A 12,932-nucleotide genomic window follows, 5' to 3' on the forward strand; every position below is an offset into this window, starting at 1 on the left:
AAACAACACTGAGCGCCATTGATTTCCTTGTTTTTTTACTAAGCACAATATCATAGGATTTTGTTTGAAACAAACAAAACTGAAGAATAAGGAACTGAAAGATGTCCTGAAGTGATTCATCAATTTCTGTGTTTTTGACATGAAATGATTTGACAATACTTCTCTTATGCGTAATACATGCAGAGTGAAGTACTTCATTAAAAATTTGCGTATGACCACCATCATTTAAATACAATGATATTCACAATGATTTGGGTATTCAGCAGAATTAAATAAATACCACAAAGCTCATTGTAGGCCTATCTTACAAGGTTTATATGTTATCGTGACTTCACAGAAGCACAACTGTGTGTTCAGGCATAACTCAACCTTCTGAAATTGTTCTTCGATAATTAAAAGCTTCCAACAAATGTGAGTCAGAGCCCTTCATCATATCTGAAGTTGGTACATGCACAAGGCAGCTTGCTCTATTATTTAGGTAATTGCCTTTCAGAATCGCCACCGCAGAGAAGAAGCTAAGCTATCCGTCCCACGTGCAGATAATGAGCAAATGTCCTTATGCTAATGAAACATATTTTAAAAGATTGTTTTGGGACATTGATTCTGATCCTTAACAGTGCTACTAATACGAATTTGGCCAACCATTTCCCAAGAAGGCAGCCCTCTCCCTTTGCTGAATATAATTTTTCATTTCTTCAGGAAGGGATAAAAAATGAATGATCTTGGATACAAAAGCCGGAGTTTAGATTGCCTGGAGCTTGCAAACAGGTATTACAAAATAGAGCCATTATAGCAACATCAGCCCGCAAATGGATTTGAAATTGAGTGGCAAACCATGTGTGCGCTGGGTTAGACTCTTAGCTGCCTTGGAGGGAATTATAGAGTAAAATATTCACGCTCTAAAAAGGCCACAAGTAAATGAAAAGAGAGGTGACACTTAGACCAGTAGGCTTTCAATTGCCAAGACTAAGTCAAAGAGGCTTTTCACTATAAAATACTTCAAATAGACTAAATCAGCTAACTAATAGGCTAAAAAGTAAACATATTACGCAAATATGAAATTCCGGAATTATGGATTGTGACATTTTTAGTCAAAACTTGAAATATAAATTCATATTTATCATCAATGTATTGAATAATCTGTTTGTGTTTTACTAAACCCCTAACAATAAAGTCCCGAAACCAGAAAAATATGAGGCCAAACATACGTTTTCTATTTTAAAAGAGAGAAAAGTACATGCATTACGGATGTGACAAAAATGACGATTAGATGCTGTCGGTTACTCAATGAATCACATTCGAATGCCGCCATAACCGAAAGCCAGAGTGCGCTCTTGCGTGGAAACTCAGAATATGGGAAACAGAAGAAGAACGATTAGTTCCAGGAAATGCCAATGGTCATATTCTATCGCTGTTCTTCCAACCCTTTCAGGTATTTTCATGATAGTAAAGTATATTTATAATGATGATGTGTGACGAGTGTTGCATTTTCAAATGTACATTATAACAGCTCAATCTCGTAGTGATTTTAGATCGAGAAACATTTTTCAAAACATCAAATTTTTTGTGCTGTGGAAGAAAGAAAGTCATACAGGTTTGAAAAGGGCGAAAGATTTTTGGGTGAACTTTTTCTCTAAGGTTGACATTTGCTTGGAATTGGCGAGGGCTGCATTTCCCGAAACCTTCTTAACGCTATATAATTCTTATGTTAGACCTTAAGCTCTACCTTATTGTCAGTATGTGTTTCCCAAAAATTTCTTAGTTAAGTATCCCTACTGTAAGTCATCGTTTCGGAAGGTTGATCTGGAGTGCTCTTCGCTATACATTATCACTGTTGACAGTTCACTCCGCTAGTGGCCAATGTGAAAAAAATTCTTCTTTACATGGAAGTCTATAGAAATAAATTTATAAAGTTAAATACACCAGTATTTTGATGTGTCATCATGCAAAGAATATAATTGTCACACCAATGGTTGTTAGCTTTTTAATTAAATGACAGTATCTAAAGGTGCATCAGCTGGCAAACCAAAGAATTTAGAGTATATTTAAAGTGAAAGATTGTGGTAGGAAGATGCGATACAGCGAATATTCTTGCTAAAACAAATACTGCGCCATCCATGGAGCAATTTAGTGTATGTGCATTTAATCAGTGAAAACCTGCTACAATTTATGCTGCAGTTATATTTATAGAAAATGAAAGTTAACCTTCCACGTCAGCAAATTTACAAGCTTTTAGATCTTGTTGGTCTAACTCTAGACACACTCAACGGAGCAGCCCCTAAATTCAGGTGTTTTTCCTGCTAAAGCTGTTGATTACATGTTCAGATAAAGATAAAGACACTATAGTAACATATATTATGATCATATAAACCAGGGGTTCCCAAAAACATGTATAATGAAAGGTATCTCATAGCACACTATTAAATGAGAAAATATGTAAAAACACACATTGACTCCGTTTTAGTAAAGCCTACTTAAAAATGTTCTTGTCATGAATGAATAAATTTGATTGCAATATCAAAATACCTCATTTTAGGGCTGTACAATTATGGCATGCTTGTTTATATTCTTCTTCTTGATATTGTTAAAGCGCCACTTGCGCATCCAGTGTGCGAACACAATAAACGTGTGAACTATACAAGTCTAGTTGTTACTTGCTGGAATACACTTTTTAAATACACCTCAACAGCAATCGGCTTTGCATGATCCTTCTCATCACCTAAAGTTTGAGAACCTTTGATTTAAACTACCATACTGCCAGTAAGTGTAGCGTGTTGAGACATTTGGCCATTTGATAGTAGGTTCGCACACTCATTTCACAATGAAATAAAATCCATTTAGTCTGTAATTTGGTTTATTTTTATCCAATGAGTCCTAAGAAATGCAACCTCAACTAATTCTAAAGTGCTTGTTTTATAAATCTTCATAAAGTAGTCCCTGTATAATTTTTACTATAGCGATTGATATCCAATAATTCATCAGCACCACCATAGACAGCACCTGTTAACGTGGCACGTAGAAAAGTAACCTCCTAAGGTACAGTTCCGGAAACACATGTAGAAAAGATATACCTGTAGTTAAGATATACCTGTAGAGTCTTCGTAATCCGCTAAGAGACAATGTTATCAGGAACCGCAGTCCAGATTTGTTTCGTTTATATCGGCAGGCACAGTTAAAATCAATAAACTGACTTTTATTGTAAAATGGTGTTACCTTTTCTGCAGATTGTGCTGTCCCAAAGAAAATAGGAATGAAGGCGAGCCAAACGATACACGTCGTGTACATCGTGAAGCCAATGGGTTTAGCTTCGTTGAAGTTTTCCGGAACTCCCCGCGTTTTGATGGCATATACCGTACATGTAACCATCAACAAGATACTGTATCCTAGAGAGCAAATGATTTGTAGGTCTGTAATGTCACACTTGAGAACCCCTTGGGCCCTCTCAGGGTTTATGGTCTTCTGCTCATCATAATCGATTATAGTGTTCGGAGGATCCACCCCGAACCATATGAGGACCCCTAAGAGCTGGAAGGAGATGAGACTCGATGTGATCGCTAACTGAGACGTTGGGCTTATCAGCCTAGGCGGACTGACCGACCTCTTCCCTTCTTCAAAGATCCTGTAAATTCGATTGGTCTTGGTTAGCAACGCGGCATAGCTAATGCACATTCCTAAGCCCAGGAAGATCCGTCTGAAGGAGCATACCGCCATATCGGGCGTGGCGATCATTACGAAGGTGATGATGTAACAAAGGAATATCCCTGTCAGGAGCACGTAGCTAAGCTCCCTGCCGGACGCTCGGACAATCGGGGTGTCGTTGTAACGTATGAAGGTTGCCATGACGAAGATGGTGGCGACGATTCCGAGCATGGCCAAGAAAACTGGAATCACGGCCCAGGGCGAATGCCACTCTAGTTTGACAATGGGAATGGCCTGGCAGCCTGTCCGGTTGGAGTTTGGTCGCATGTTGTAGGCGCACAGCCTGCAGGAGGTCTCGTCGTACTGATACTGGTAGCCGTCACAGGGTTCGCAGTGCCAGCAGCAGGGCACGCCTTTGACCACTTTCTTGCGCTGGCCCATCTTGCATGGCAGGCTGCAGACCGAGCTGGGGATCTCCATCTCACCACTAGGCCACTGCATGTCCTCAATCTGCAAATAAAAATGCATACACAATCATATTTCTACTTCATTGGGGACATTTGGCTCACTTCACTGAATTTGTGCTTTTAATCATCTTCTAAACCTTTAAGTTGGTTAACTTAAATTGCTGGAATTAGTTTTGTAGAAATGTATATATTATAATATTTTTTTCTATTTTTTCTCTTTTAAACTTATTACATTTTTAATAAATTATAAAATGTTAATTCAATTATAATATAAATTGAGCCACTGGTTTACTTTACAAAATATATTATGAATCTTTGTTTTTCTTTTATTTCTTTTTTCTTTTTGTTCTGTTTTGTTCTTTCTGAAAATGAGTACATTGAAGGGTACAGTGTTTAAAGAGCAGCGGGTATGTGGTCAGAACATGTGAACTTTCATGTTCAGAACATGTTTCAATACTGCAATTTTACACTGGACATTAAATGCCAATCGAACACCGTATAACATTTTGCTTAAGATAACCATGAAAACTTGCATCGGTTTTAATCACTGTCACAGAGAGTTTTGTTTTCAGTTCACTTTATTTTATTTTTATAAATATTTGTGTTTATTTTTATGTTCTTACTTCTCATGTATTTTTTTTCCTTTTTAGGTTTTTGCTTCGTTTTCATTTATTCCAGTTAGTTTGCAGAGGCAATTTTTTTTCAAATAATATTAAGGCCAATATTTATTAAGCCCATTAATATTATATTTATTTTAAATTAACAGACTTTTTAGCAAACTACACTGAAAAAATTGGAAATATTAGTTTGGGCACCAGAAAAATAAAAAAAGACTTTCTTGTACATTTGCAGTCTTATTTCAAAAATACAGTAAAATTCTGTTCAAATACAGATTTTTCTTTACAGTGTAAAATAACATTGTTGTGCTCTAAAAGGAGCTGTATGTAACATTGATACCTAGAGGTTAAGCCTAATATCGCAGTTCAAATTCAAAATATTGGCGAGCGTTTTTCCCCGCATCTCCTCAGACTTAAAATTCAAAGGTGTTGCCAAATATAGTGAGTTTGCAAAGTAATAGTATCGGAAAGGGTGGAATCTGCCATCTCTGACCCAGATCGTTTGTTTGCTGCTAGATGGTTATCTGTGCTGTGATTGTCGCCAACATGCAAACAAGCTGTCGAAATACACTAGTGGGTAAATCGTCTGTGGTTGGGTCACACGGACCAAAAAAACAGTATTCCGGCACGGAATAACTGGCTATAGCTTTGTTTTTTGGACAAACCAATATATGAATTTGGCATGTTTCCTAAAGGTCTACGAATATATTAAGGTATTGTTTTGATTTAACAGAGTAAATGTATTACAGACAGCTCCTTTAAAGTCAGTTCCGTTGTGTTGTTGGTTTTTCTGGTTGACCAGAAACATCTCGCTGGTTAAGATAAATAATATCATCACGAAACGGATTTTGTGACTCTGTGTTCTCTATCTTGATGTATATCCATGTATTAATGTAGGCAGGTCCATCGGGAACTGATTGGTCAATTGAGAGTTGGGTGTGGCTAATAACACACACACAGATTTGAATCTTTTCACCAAAATATTCCTGGAGAAGAGGGGCAGAAATGAGTCCTCGAAGTGAAGTAACCATACAAGGTCTTGCAAATAGACGTTTTTGAATTTAAATGAAATAATAATGAAGTAGATCGTCTACAAATTGTATAACAAATACGACAATATAAAAATAAGAATAGTGCTTTTTAACTTCATTGTGACTAAGAAGCCTGGTGAAAATAATATCACACCAGCATCCAAAACAAACACTACATTTCAAGATTCTGTTTTGTTTACAAGTTGATAACCAGCATAAACCTCAAGTAATTATGGGAAATAATACTGAATTTGTATACTGCTTACTGCCTTCCGCCTACTCCTTCATACCTCCTTTAATATGCACTTTGAATTTTATGCCGTTCCTTCAAACGTTGCTGATTACAGCGTGATTACCAATGATTTTTTTAGCCCTTCGTGGCAACAATCACCATGGAGACAGACCGCATTTTAATGAAAACGTGCAATAAGAGGGTGTCGAAAGCAATGCGACAAATGCCACTTTTTGAAAGCATGAGTAAATCACACAACATAAAACAGCACTAAAGAGCACTGAGTCTTTAATCTATTATGATTCGGCAATGATTAGGCCTACAGGTTTTGCTTCAGCAGAGAAATGAATCAGCATGCGTTTCCAACAAGAGACCCGCGTGCAAACGCTGTCACTGATAGCTGAATTTTCACGGATTTGTTTTTCTTTAAGGGAGCAGCTCACCCAACAATGAAAAATCTGTTATTATTTACCCTCATGATGTTCCAAAGCCTTATGTTGTTGTTTTTCCCAGTCGAACACGAAGGGAGAGAGTTTGAAAAATATTCAACAATGACAATTCACAGCAATCAGAGGCTGACAAGATCCCAAGAAGAAGGAATAGTATCGTAAAACTGTCAAAAAATATTTTTTAAGTTTGCAAATACATACAATATGAGCTATTTTATTTAAAGGTGTAGTTCAGCCATAATATAATAATTTATTCACCCTCATGTTGCTCAAAACCTGAATATGACTATAGAACACAAAATACGTTATTTTCATGTCAATTTTACTTACATTTTTAGCTCTTCAGTTTTGTTCTTTTGTCATGGTATTATTCATTTGTTCGTTTATATAGCAAAACGAGTTTTATTTGTATTTAGGTTTCTGTATTGTTCTCATTTAGTTCAGTTTGTTACGGAGGCAAATTTTAAAAAAATGTTCTAATAATATTTAAGACAATACGTGACCCTGGACAACAAAACCATGTCTTATGGGTTAATTTTACGAAATTGAGATTTTTACATCATCTGAAAGCTGAATAATTAAGCTTTCTATTGATGTATGAGTTTTTAAGGATAGGATGATATATGGCGGAGATACAGATATTTATAACTCTGAAATCTTAGGGTGCAAAAATATCTAAACATCGAAAATCGCCTTTAAAGTTGTCCATCACAGGCGCTGTAGCAGGCCATCCACTCACAAAAATAACGTTTTTATATATTTTTAAAGGTAGGAAATTGACTAAATATATTCATGGAACAAGATCTTTACTTAATATCCTAATGATTTTTGTTATAAAAGAAATAATAATAATATAATTTTGCTTTTACTAAAAATGTTGCCGTGCTGCTTAAGACTGGTTTTTTTGATCCAGGGTCACATATTTTATTTGATTTCAGTTAGCAGAAATGCTGTAATAGTTTTAGCAAACTACAAAAAAGAAGATATTTGAGAAACGTCTCAGTTGTTTCGTGTCCATACAATGGAAGTCAATGGGGACAAGGTTGTTTGGTTACGACATTTTTCCAATATCTTCTGTCGTGTTCTGCAGAAGAATGAAAGTCACATAGATTTAAAATGACATCAAATTAATAAATGATTAAATCATTTTCATTTTGGGGGGAACTATTTCTTTAATGAATGAAAAACATTGAATGAAACCGAATATGGAATATAAGTCTTACGGACCACTTGAGGTCAAACTAGTCCTTTTTATTCAATTTTTGGTTTGTTATATATTCTTTAACATTTCTTCCTCATTATTCTGGTTTGCAACAACATGTGGGTGAGTAAATACAGGGTACAGGGTGAATTATGCCTTTAAGCAAGTTCTGTCATGAAGACACATTGCAAGCTCACAAGTTATAATCATTGCCTTAATAATGGATTAGAGGATGGTCTGTTTGGAAAAAGCCTCATGACTTGTATTGCACAAAGCCATATGTTATTGTCATGGGGTACTTTGATACATACACTTCCGTAAAGCTGCAATAAAACAAAATGTTTTGTCAACTTGACTTAACTTGACTTGGCAAAGCAAGCGTTTAATCAAACCTAAGGTGATTTATTCTACAACAGTATCGTCGCATGATCATTCGCTGATAAATGTAGTCTCTGTGAAAGGTAAATGCTGAAAATCAGGAACAATTTGATCGTGAAATAACAAATAGCGCTGAAGCTAACGCCCTAAAACCCGGGTTACTGAAGCCAGCCAGAGGAAATTAATGGCATAGAAACATTCTATTACACCTGGCTATTATTGAGTCCTGCTTGCTTTCAGGACCGCGGATCAATTTGGCCATTTCCGTGGCAACTGTGTGAATGCAGGAGTGACACCTCGAGATGCCATAATAAAAAGCCACATCAATCCAGATGCCGCAGTACACGGGCCGGCTGATTGGACACGGCCGAGCATCCCGGCACCCGAACAAAAGCAGAAAGACAGCGCTGTTAATTTCGCCACAGAATCCCATCTGGGAGTAGAGGTGGAAAGCAGACGAAAGAATGAGAAGCTTTTTTCTTGTTGATGTTTTTAAATCCTTATTTTAAATTCCCTGGACCGCTGCCTCTGTGACTTATCTGTGGTCTTACTTTTGTTTTCTCTCACTTTCACACTTATAGAGAAACTTCTGGTCAGGTGCAAAGAAACACTGTTTTCTATAAAAAACAATCAATTGTCACACTTTCAGTCAGCTGGCAATGTTCGTGCCGCGAAACGCATCACAGGGGAATTCTGTAATCGTTTTATTATTATTATACTCCAAAAGGCGTCACAAAAATTAATGTTAATACAGTTTTATATCGTACAGTGCTAATTTGAGTAAACTTTATATACATCATATTCACGTCATAAATGTGTCTAAATTTGTCTTTGCTTTCATCAAAGTATCATAGTATTTACTATCGTTAAGATACTAAACAGAAAAAAGTCTTGAACAGCAAATATTGGTCTGCAATAAGAAAAAATGTATGCATAAAGTATTTGAAAAGAGTTTTAATATGACTTATATAACAAAAACATTGCGAACAGTTTTACGCTTTAATAAAGGCTAAATTAAACCCACAGGACAAAAATGCCCACTGTTAAAGCAACTTTCTGAATACAAGGGCACAAAACAGCATTAAAAGTCAACCAGACGGTGCCCAAACCTCAGCACTTAACTCTTCAATGAAAATTTGCCAGCCGTGGTCTTGCATTTCCCTTAAGCTCCATTAAACAAGCTAGCATGATATCAGCAGCGCTAACAACATATTGTCAAGCGAACGCGTGACACATGCAAAGCTGAAAACGCATGCATACACACCCTCATGAGATTGTCTTGCCAGGAGCAACAGTCGGCGTTGAATCAATTATTTACCCAGAACATCGAATATCTCTCTGATAGAAAGCAGAAAGCAGCGGCGCCTTGAATTATTGAAGACGCTTCGCTCACATGATGTCACAGTCAAAGACAGGACCTCCCTAAACCTTGTCGTCTACATTACAAAGCAACACACCTCACACTACGGAAAAACTTGCATCCAGCTAGCCGACTAGCACGGATATGTTGTTTTCTGACGCTTAAAGGCTTCTTATTATCATTAAAGCTGTTTTCCAGTCCAAGAACCTTCGGCGGTTTAAAGTAAAGCTACGAATACATTACATCCCTCGACCCGGGTTTCGAACTTTACCTTCCAACTTCTTCTGACAACCGGTAATTTAGTGTTCCGGCAGCTTGAGTACTTTAATCCGAGTCTCCTTTTCGGTTCAAAAAAGGTCGAAAACAAAGTTAAACGTGTACCAGCCAAATCACCACACTTGATTTGCCAAGCTACAGTTCTATTTATAGGCAATATTTACAGCCAGGCGAATCAGATGTACGATCATTCGCTAGCATTGCTTTCAGCCGAGCGGGGTTGGTGGCCGGTAGGCCGACATGGGGAAGGCCATTTAGGGTCATTGGGAAATTGTAGGCCGAGAGATTGAGCAACTCAAACTAACTACAGCAGTGCTGACACGGGTACAACAGAAGTCAATTACTTGTCCCTCAGCGATAGATTGCCTCCGCTTTTTCCAAGCGCAGATGCCACGGAGTTCCCCGATTTTACAGATTAGCTGTCTTACGGTAGACATCGTAAATGTAAACGGCTTGAAAAGCGCACAAGCTGATGAAAAAATGGGTGGGCTTTTTTAAGTGACACAGGTGGTCAATCCAACAGGCACAATTTAAACCAGAGGTGGGCAATACTGGTCCTGAAGGCCCAGTGCCCTGCAGAGTTTAGCCACAACACGCATACATCGAAGTTTCTAATACTCCTGGAGAGCTTTAGTTGCTGGATCAGGTGTATAAAGTTGGAGCTAACTTTGCACGAAAATGGCCCTCAAGGGCAATGACTGCCCACCCCTGATTTAAAAAGTACAATTCTTTTCCCTTAAACAACTTACTTGGAGGTTTGTTAAACAATTCAAAACTGTTTGTTATTTATTTGATATCATTTTGATTGAATGATTGATTGAAGGTTTCAGGACTGACGCATTTGAACGACTACAAAAAAAATTGGGTAACACTTAACAATAAGCAGCTATAAGTCCACATTAGTAAATGCATTGTCTAACTTTAGATGACATTGAACAATTGAATTAATAATCCTTGTTAAAGTATGTCAATACAGTTCAATTAAGTTCATTGTAATCAGTTTATGTGTACATTTTAATAATGTATTAGTAAAAACTGAAATTGAACTAACATTAATACATGCTGTTGAAGTATTGTTCATTGTAAGTACAATTTAGCTCATGCGTAAACTAATTGTTAATAAATAGCACCTTGAAGTAAAGTGTTACTGATATTTGATTGATTTGCATTGATTTATCTACTTACCCTACCCACATATTACAAATGATTATCCTAAAATGTTTGGTCAATTTTGTTTGTTTTGTTAAACATTAAACATATTTTGGACATTTATGTGGGTTAAATTCATAGCGAAAAGTGTCAGATTTGTTGATAAATGGCTTACTGGATGCATTAAATTAGTTAAAAAGTGCTCTAAATATATTTCATTATAAACTGGATAGTTCAGACTCTTGCAGACAATGTGGCATCCAGATAAACACACACCTTTGGCCTCTCATGCTATATTAATCCTGCAAGTACGGTATCGAGGTTGCTTGGCAACCATAAAAAATAAGTATTAGTTGACTATGTAGTGCATTAATTAAATTAAGGCACAAATTGTGAACTTAAAGGAAAAGTTCACCCAAAACCTGAGTGTGACTCTTTTTATGTGGAACACAACAGCAGATATTTTGAGAAATGTCTCAGCGGTTTTGTTTTCATACAATGTTGTTTGATTATCATACATTTTCAAAATATCTTCTTTTGTGTTCTGCAGAAGAAATAAAGTAGAAATTGAGTAAACTATCCATTTAAACAAATAATAATAATAACAATATATATTTAATGAATAAAAAAGTATTTAATTATATGTATAGCTAAAAAGGTTAAGTTCTCAAAGCAATGTCTTCGTAATATAAAAAAAACAAATTACCACCAAAAAAACAAACAAAAAAACATGCCAGCACATTTAAAAAACCTCACAAACAATTCAGGTTGATAAATGTACTTTCCAAACCCATCTACAAAGAAACAAATCCCATCTGAAAGTCTACACAGCAGTCTGCACATGACCTTTACAACCTCACAGTTTTTTATCCCATGACCGCTCTTCTGCAACTTTCTTCTTCCACGCTTCACTAGATCTGTTCGGTTCATGCCCCAGTATGCTGAGAGTGCCGGGACAGAGCGCAGAACAGGCACAGAGTGAATTTAGAGATGCAGAGAGGGGGTGAACGTCCACGGCCCCTCATTATTCCTAGAGCTTCCTTCTCTTATCGGGCCCAGCCAGGCCTTTGCTTCCCCTTCTTGCATTTAAATTGTGTGTCAAATACAAGTGTCAATAAATCACGGTGACGGCCAGGCCGGCGTCATATGGTGACAACTTAAATAATATTAGCTGGAGGGTAACAGGAGGAGCTGACGTGTAGGCGGTGGTGAACATCCCACAGGGAACAACGAAGAATAATAAACTAATAACGGATGTCTGAATGACAGTATGAGGGTGTATTTAATGCGGAGAGATGAAAAAGGATGCAACCTTTGTTGAGGGATAAACTAGCTTAGTCAATATACTGTATTTTTGCTGGTTTGTAATGAAAGAATACATGACAATAAGGTTATATTTATTAACATTAAATAACATTGTATTAACAATAAATGGCACTTCTTCGGCATTTACAAACCGAAGGTTAGGCTAATTTCAACAAATACTCTATTTGTTAATATATATATAATATAATCTATTTATTTAAAATCAAAAGTTATCTGTTAACTTTAGTTAATGTGTAATGAAAAATTAACACTTGTATTTTGATCAACTAACATCAGCGTTCAAAATACATTGTTCTTTGTTTGTTCATGTCACGAATACACTATTATAACACAAATATTACAAATATCAGCATTATCTGTACATGATCATATTTATTTGAACCCAATGAAACAAGGCTGAAAAATCACTATCAAGAAAGTAAGCACAAAGTCAAAGCCAGCAAAAAGCTCCAAACAAACCATCTACACACTTACAGTTATTGTGTATAGTAACTCTACACAATAAAGGTTTCATAGTGTTCTGCAAGGTGCCAAACAGTCTCTCTAGTTGCTTAGAAACCAAGAATTAAAGCTCTCTCTGGCTTTCTTTCTCCTGGCCCACACTCATATATGGGCATGCATAAATGCGTCCACTGCGGCATATTTGTGGTCAAGGTTTTCAACTTTGACTCTGTGAGATTCAAACAATCTTAAAGCTGTTGATCTCGATGCAAATGCTCTTTACATCTACTGCGCATCACAGCCTAGCTGCGGTTACGTTCATTTTTCTTCCCATGGGGGGGGGGAGCGGAAACGTTAATTAGTTTA

At 36.7% G+C, this 12,932-nt stretch overlaps 1 protein-coding gene across 1 annotated transcript in view; it reads right to left on the reverse strand.

The window, feature by feature from the left end:
- LOC130429801 (metabotropic glutamate receptor 7) overlaps nucleotides 1–12,932 on the reverse strand; it is a 175,686-nt gene that overhangs the window by 29,799 nt on the left and 132,955 nt on the right. The window contains 1 exon segment of the mRNA XM_056758594.1: nucleotides 3,214–4,149. Coding sequence (XP_056614572.1) covers nucleotides 3,214–4,149 — 936 coding nt within the window.

This window comes from Triplophysa dalaica, chromosome 10 (genome assembly GCF_015846415.1).
Source record: "Triplophysa dalaica isolate WHDGS20190420 chromosome 10, ASM1584641v1, whole genome shotgun sequence".
NCBI classification, from domain to species: domain Eukaryota; kingdom Metazoa; phylum Chordata; class Actinopteri; order Cypriniformes; family Nemacheilidae; genus Triplophysa; species Triplophysa dalaica.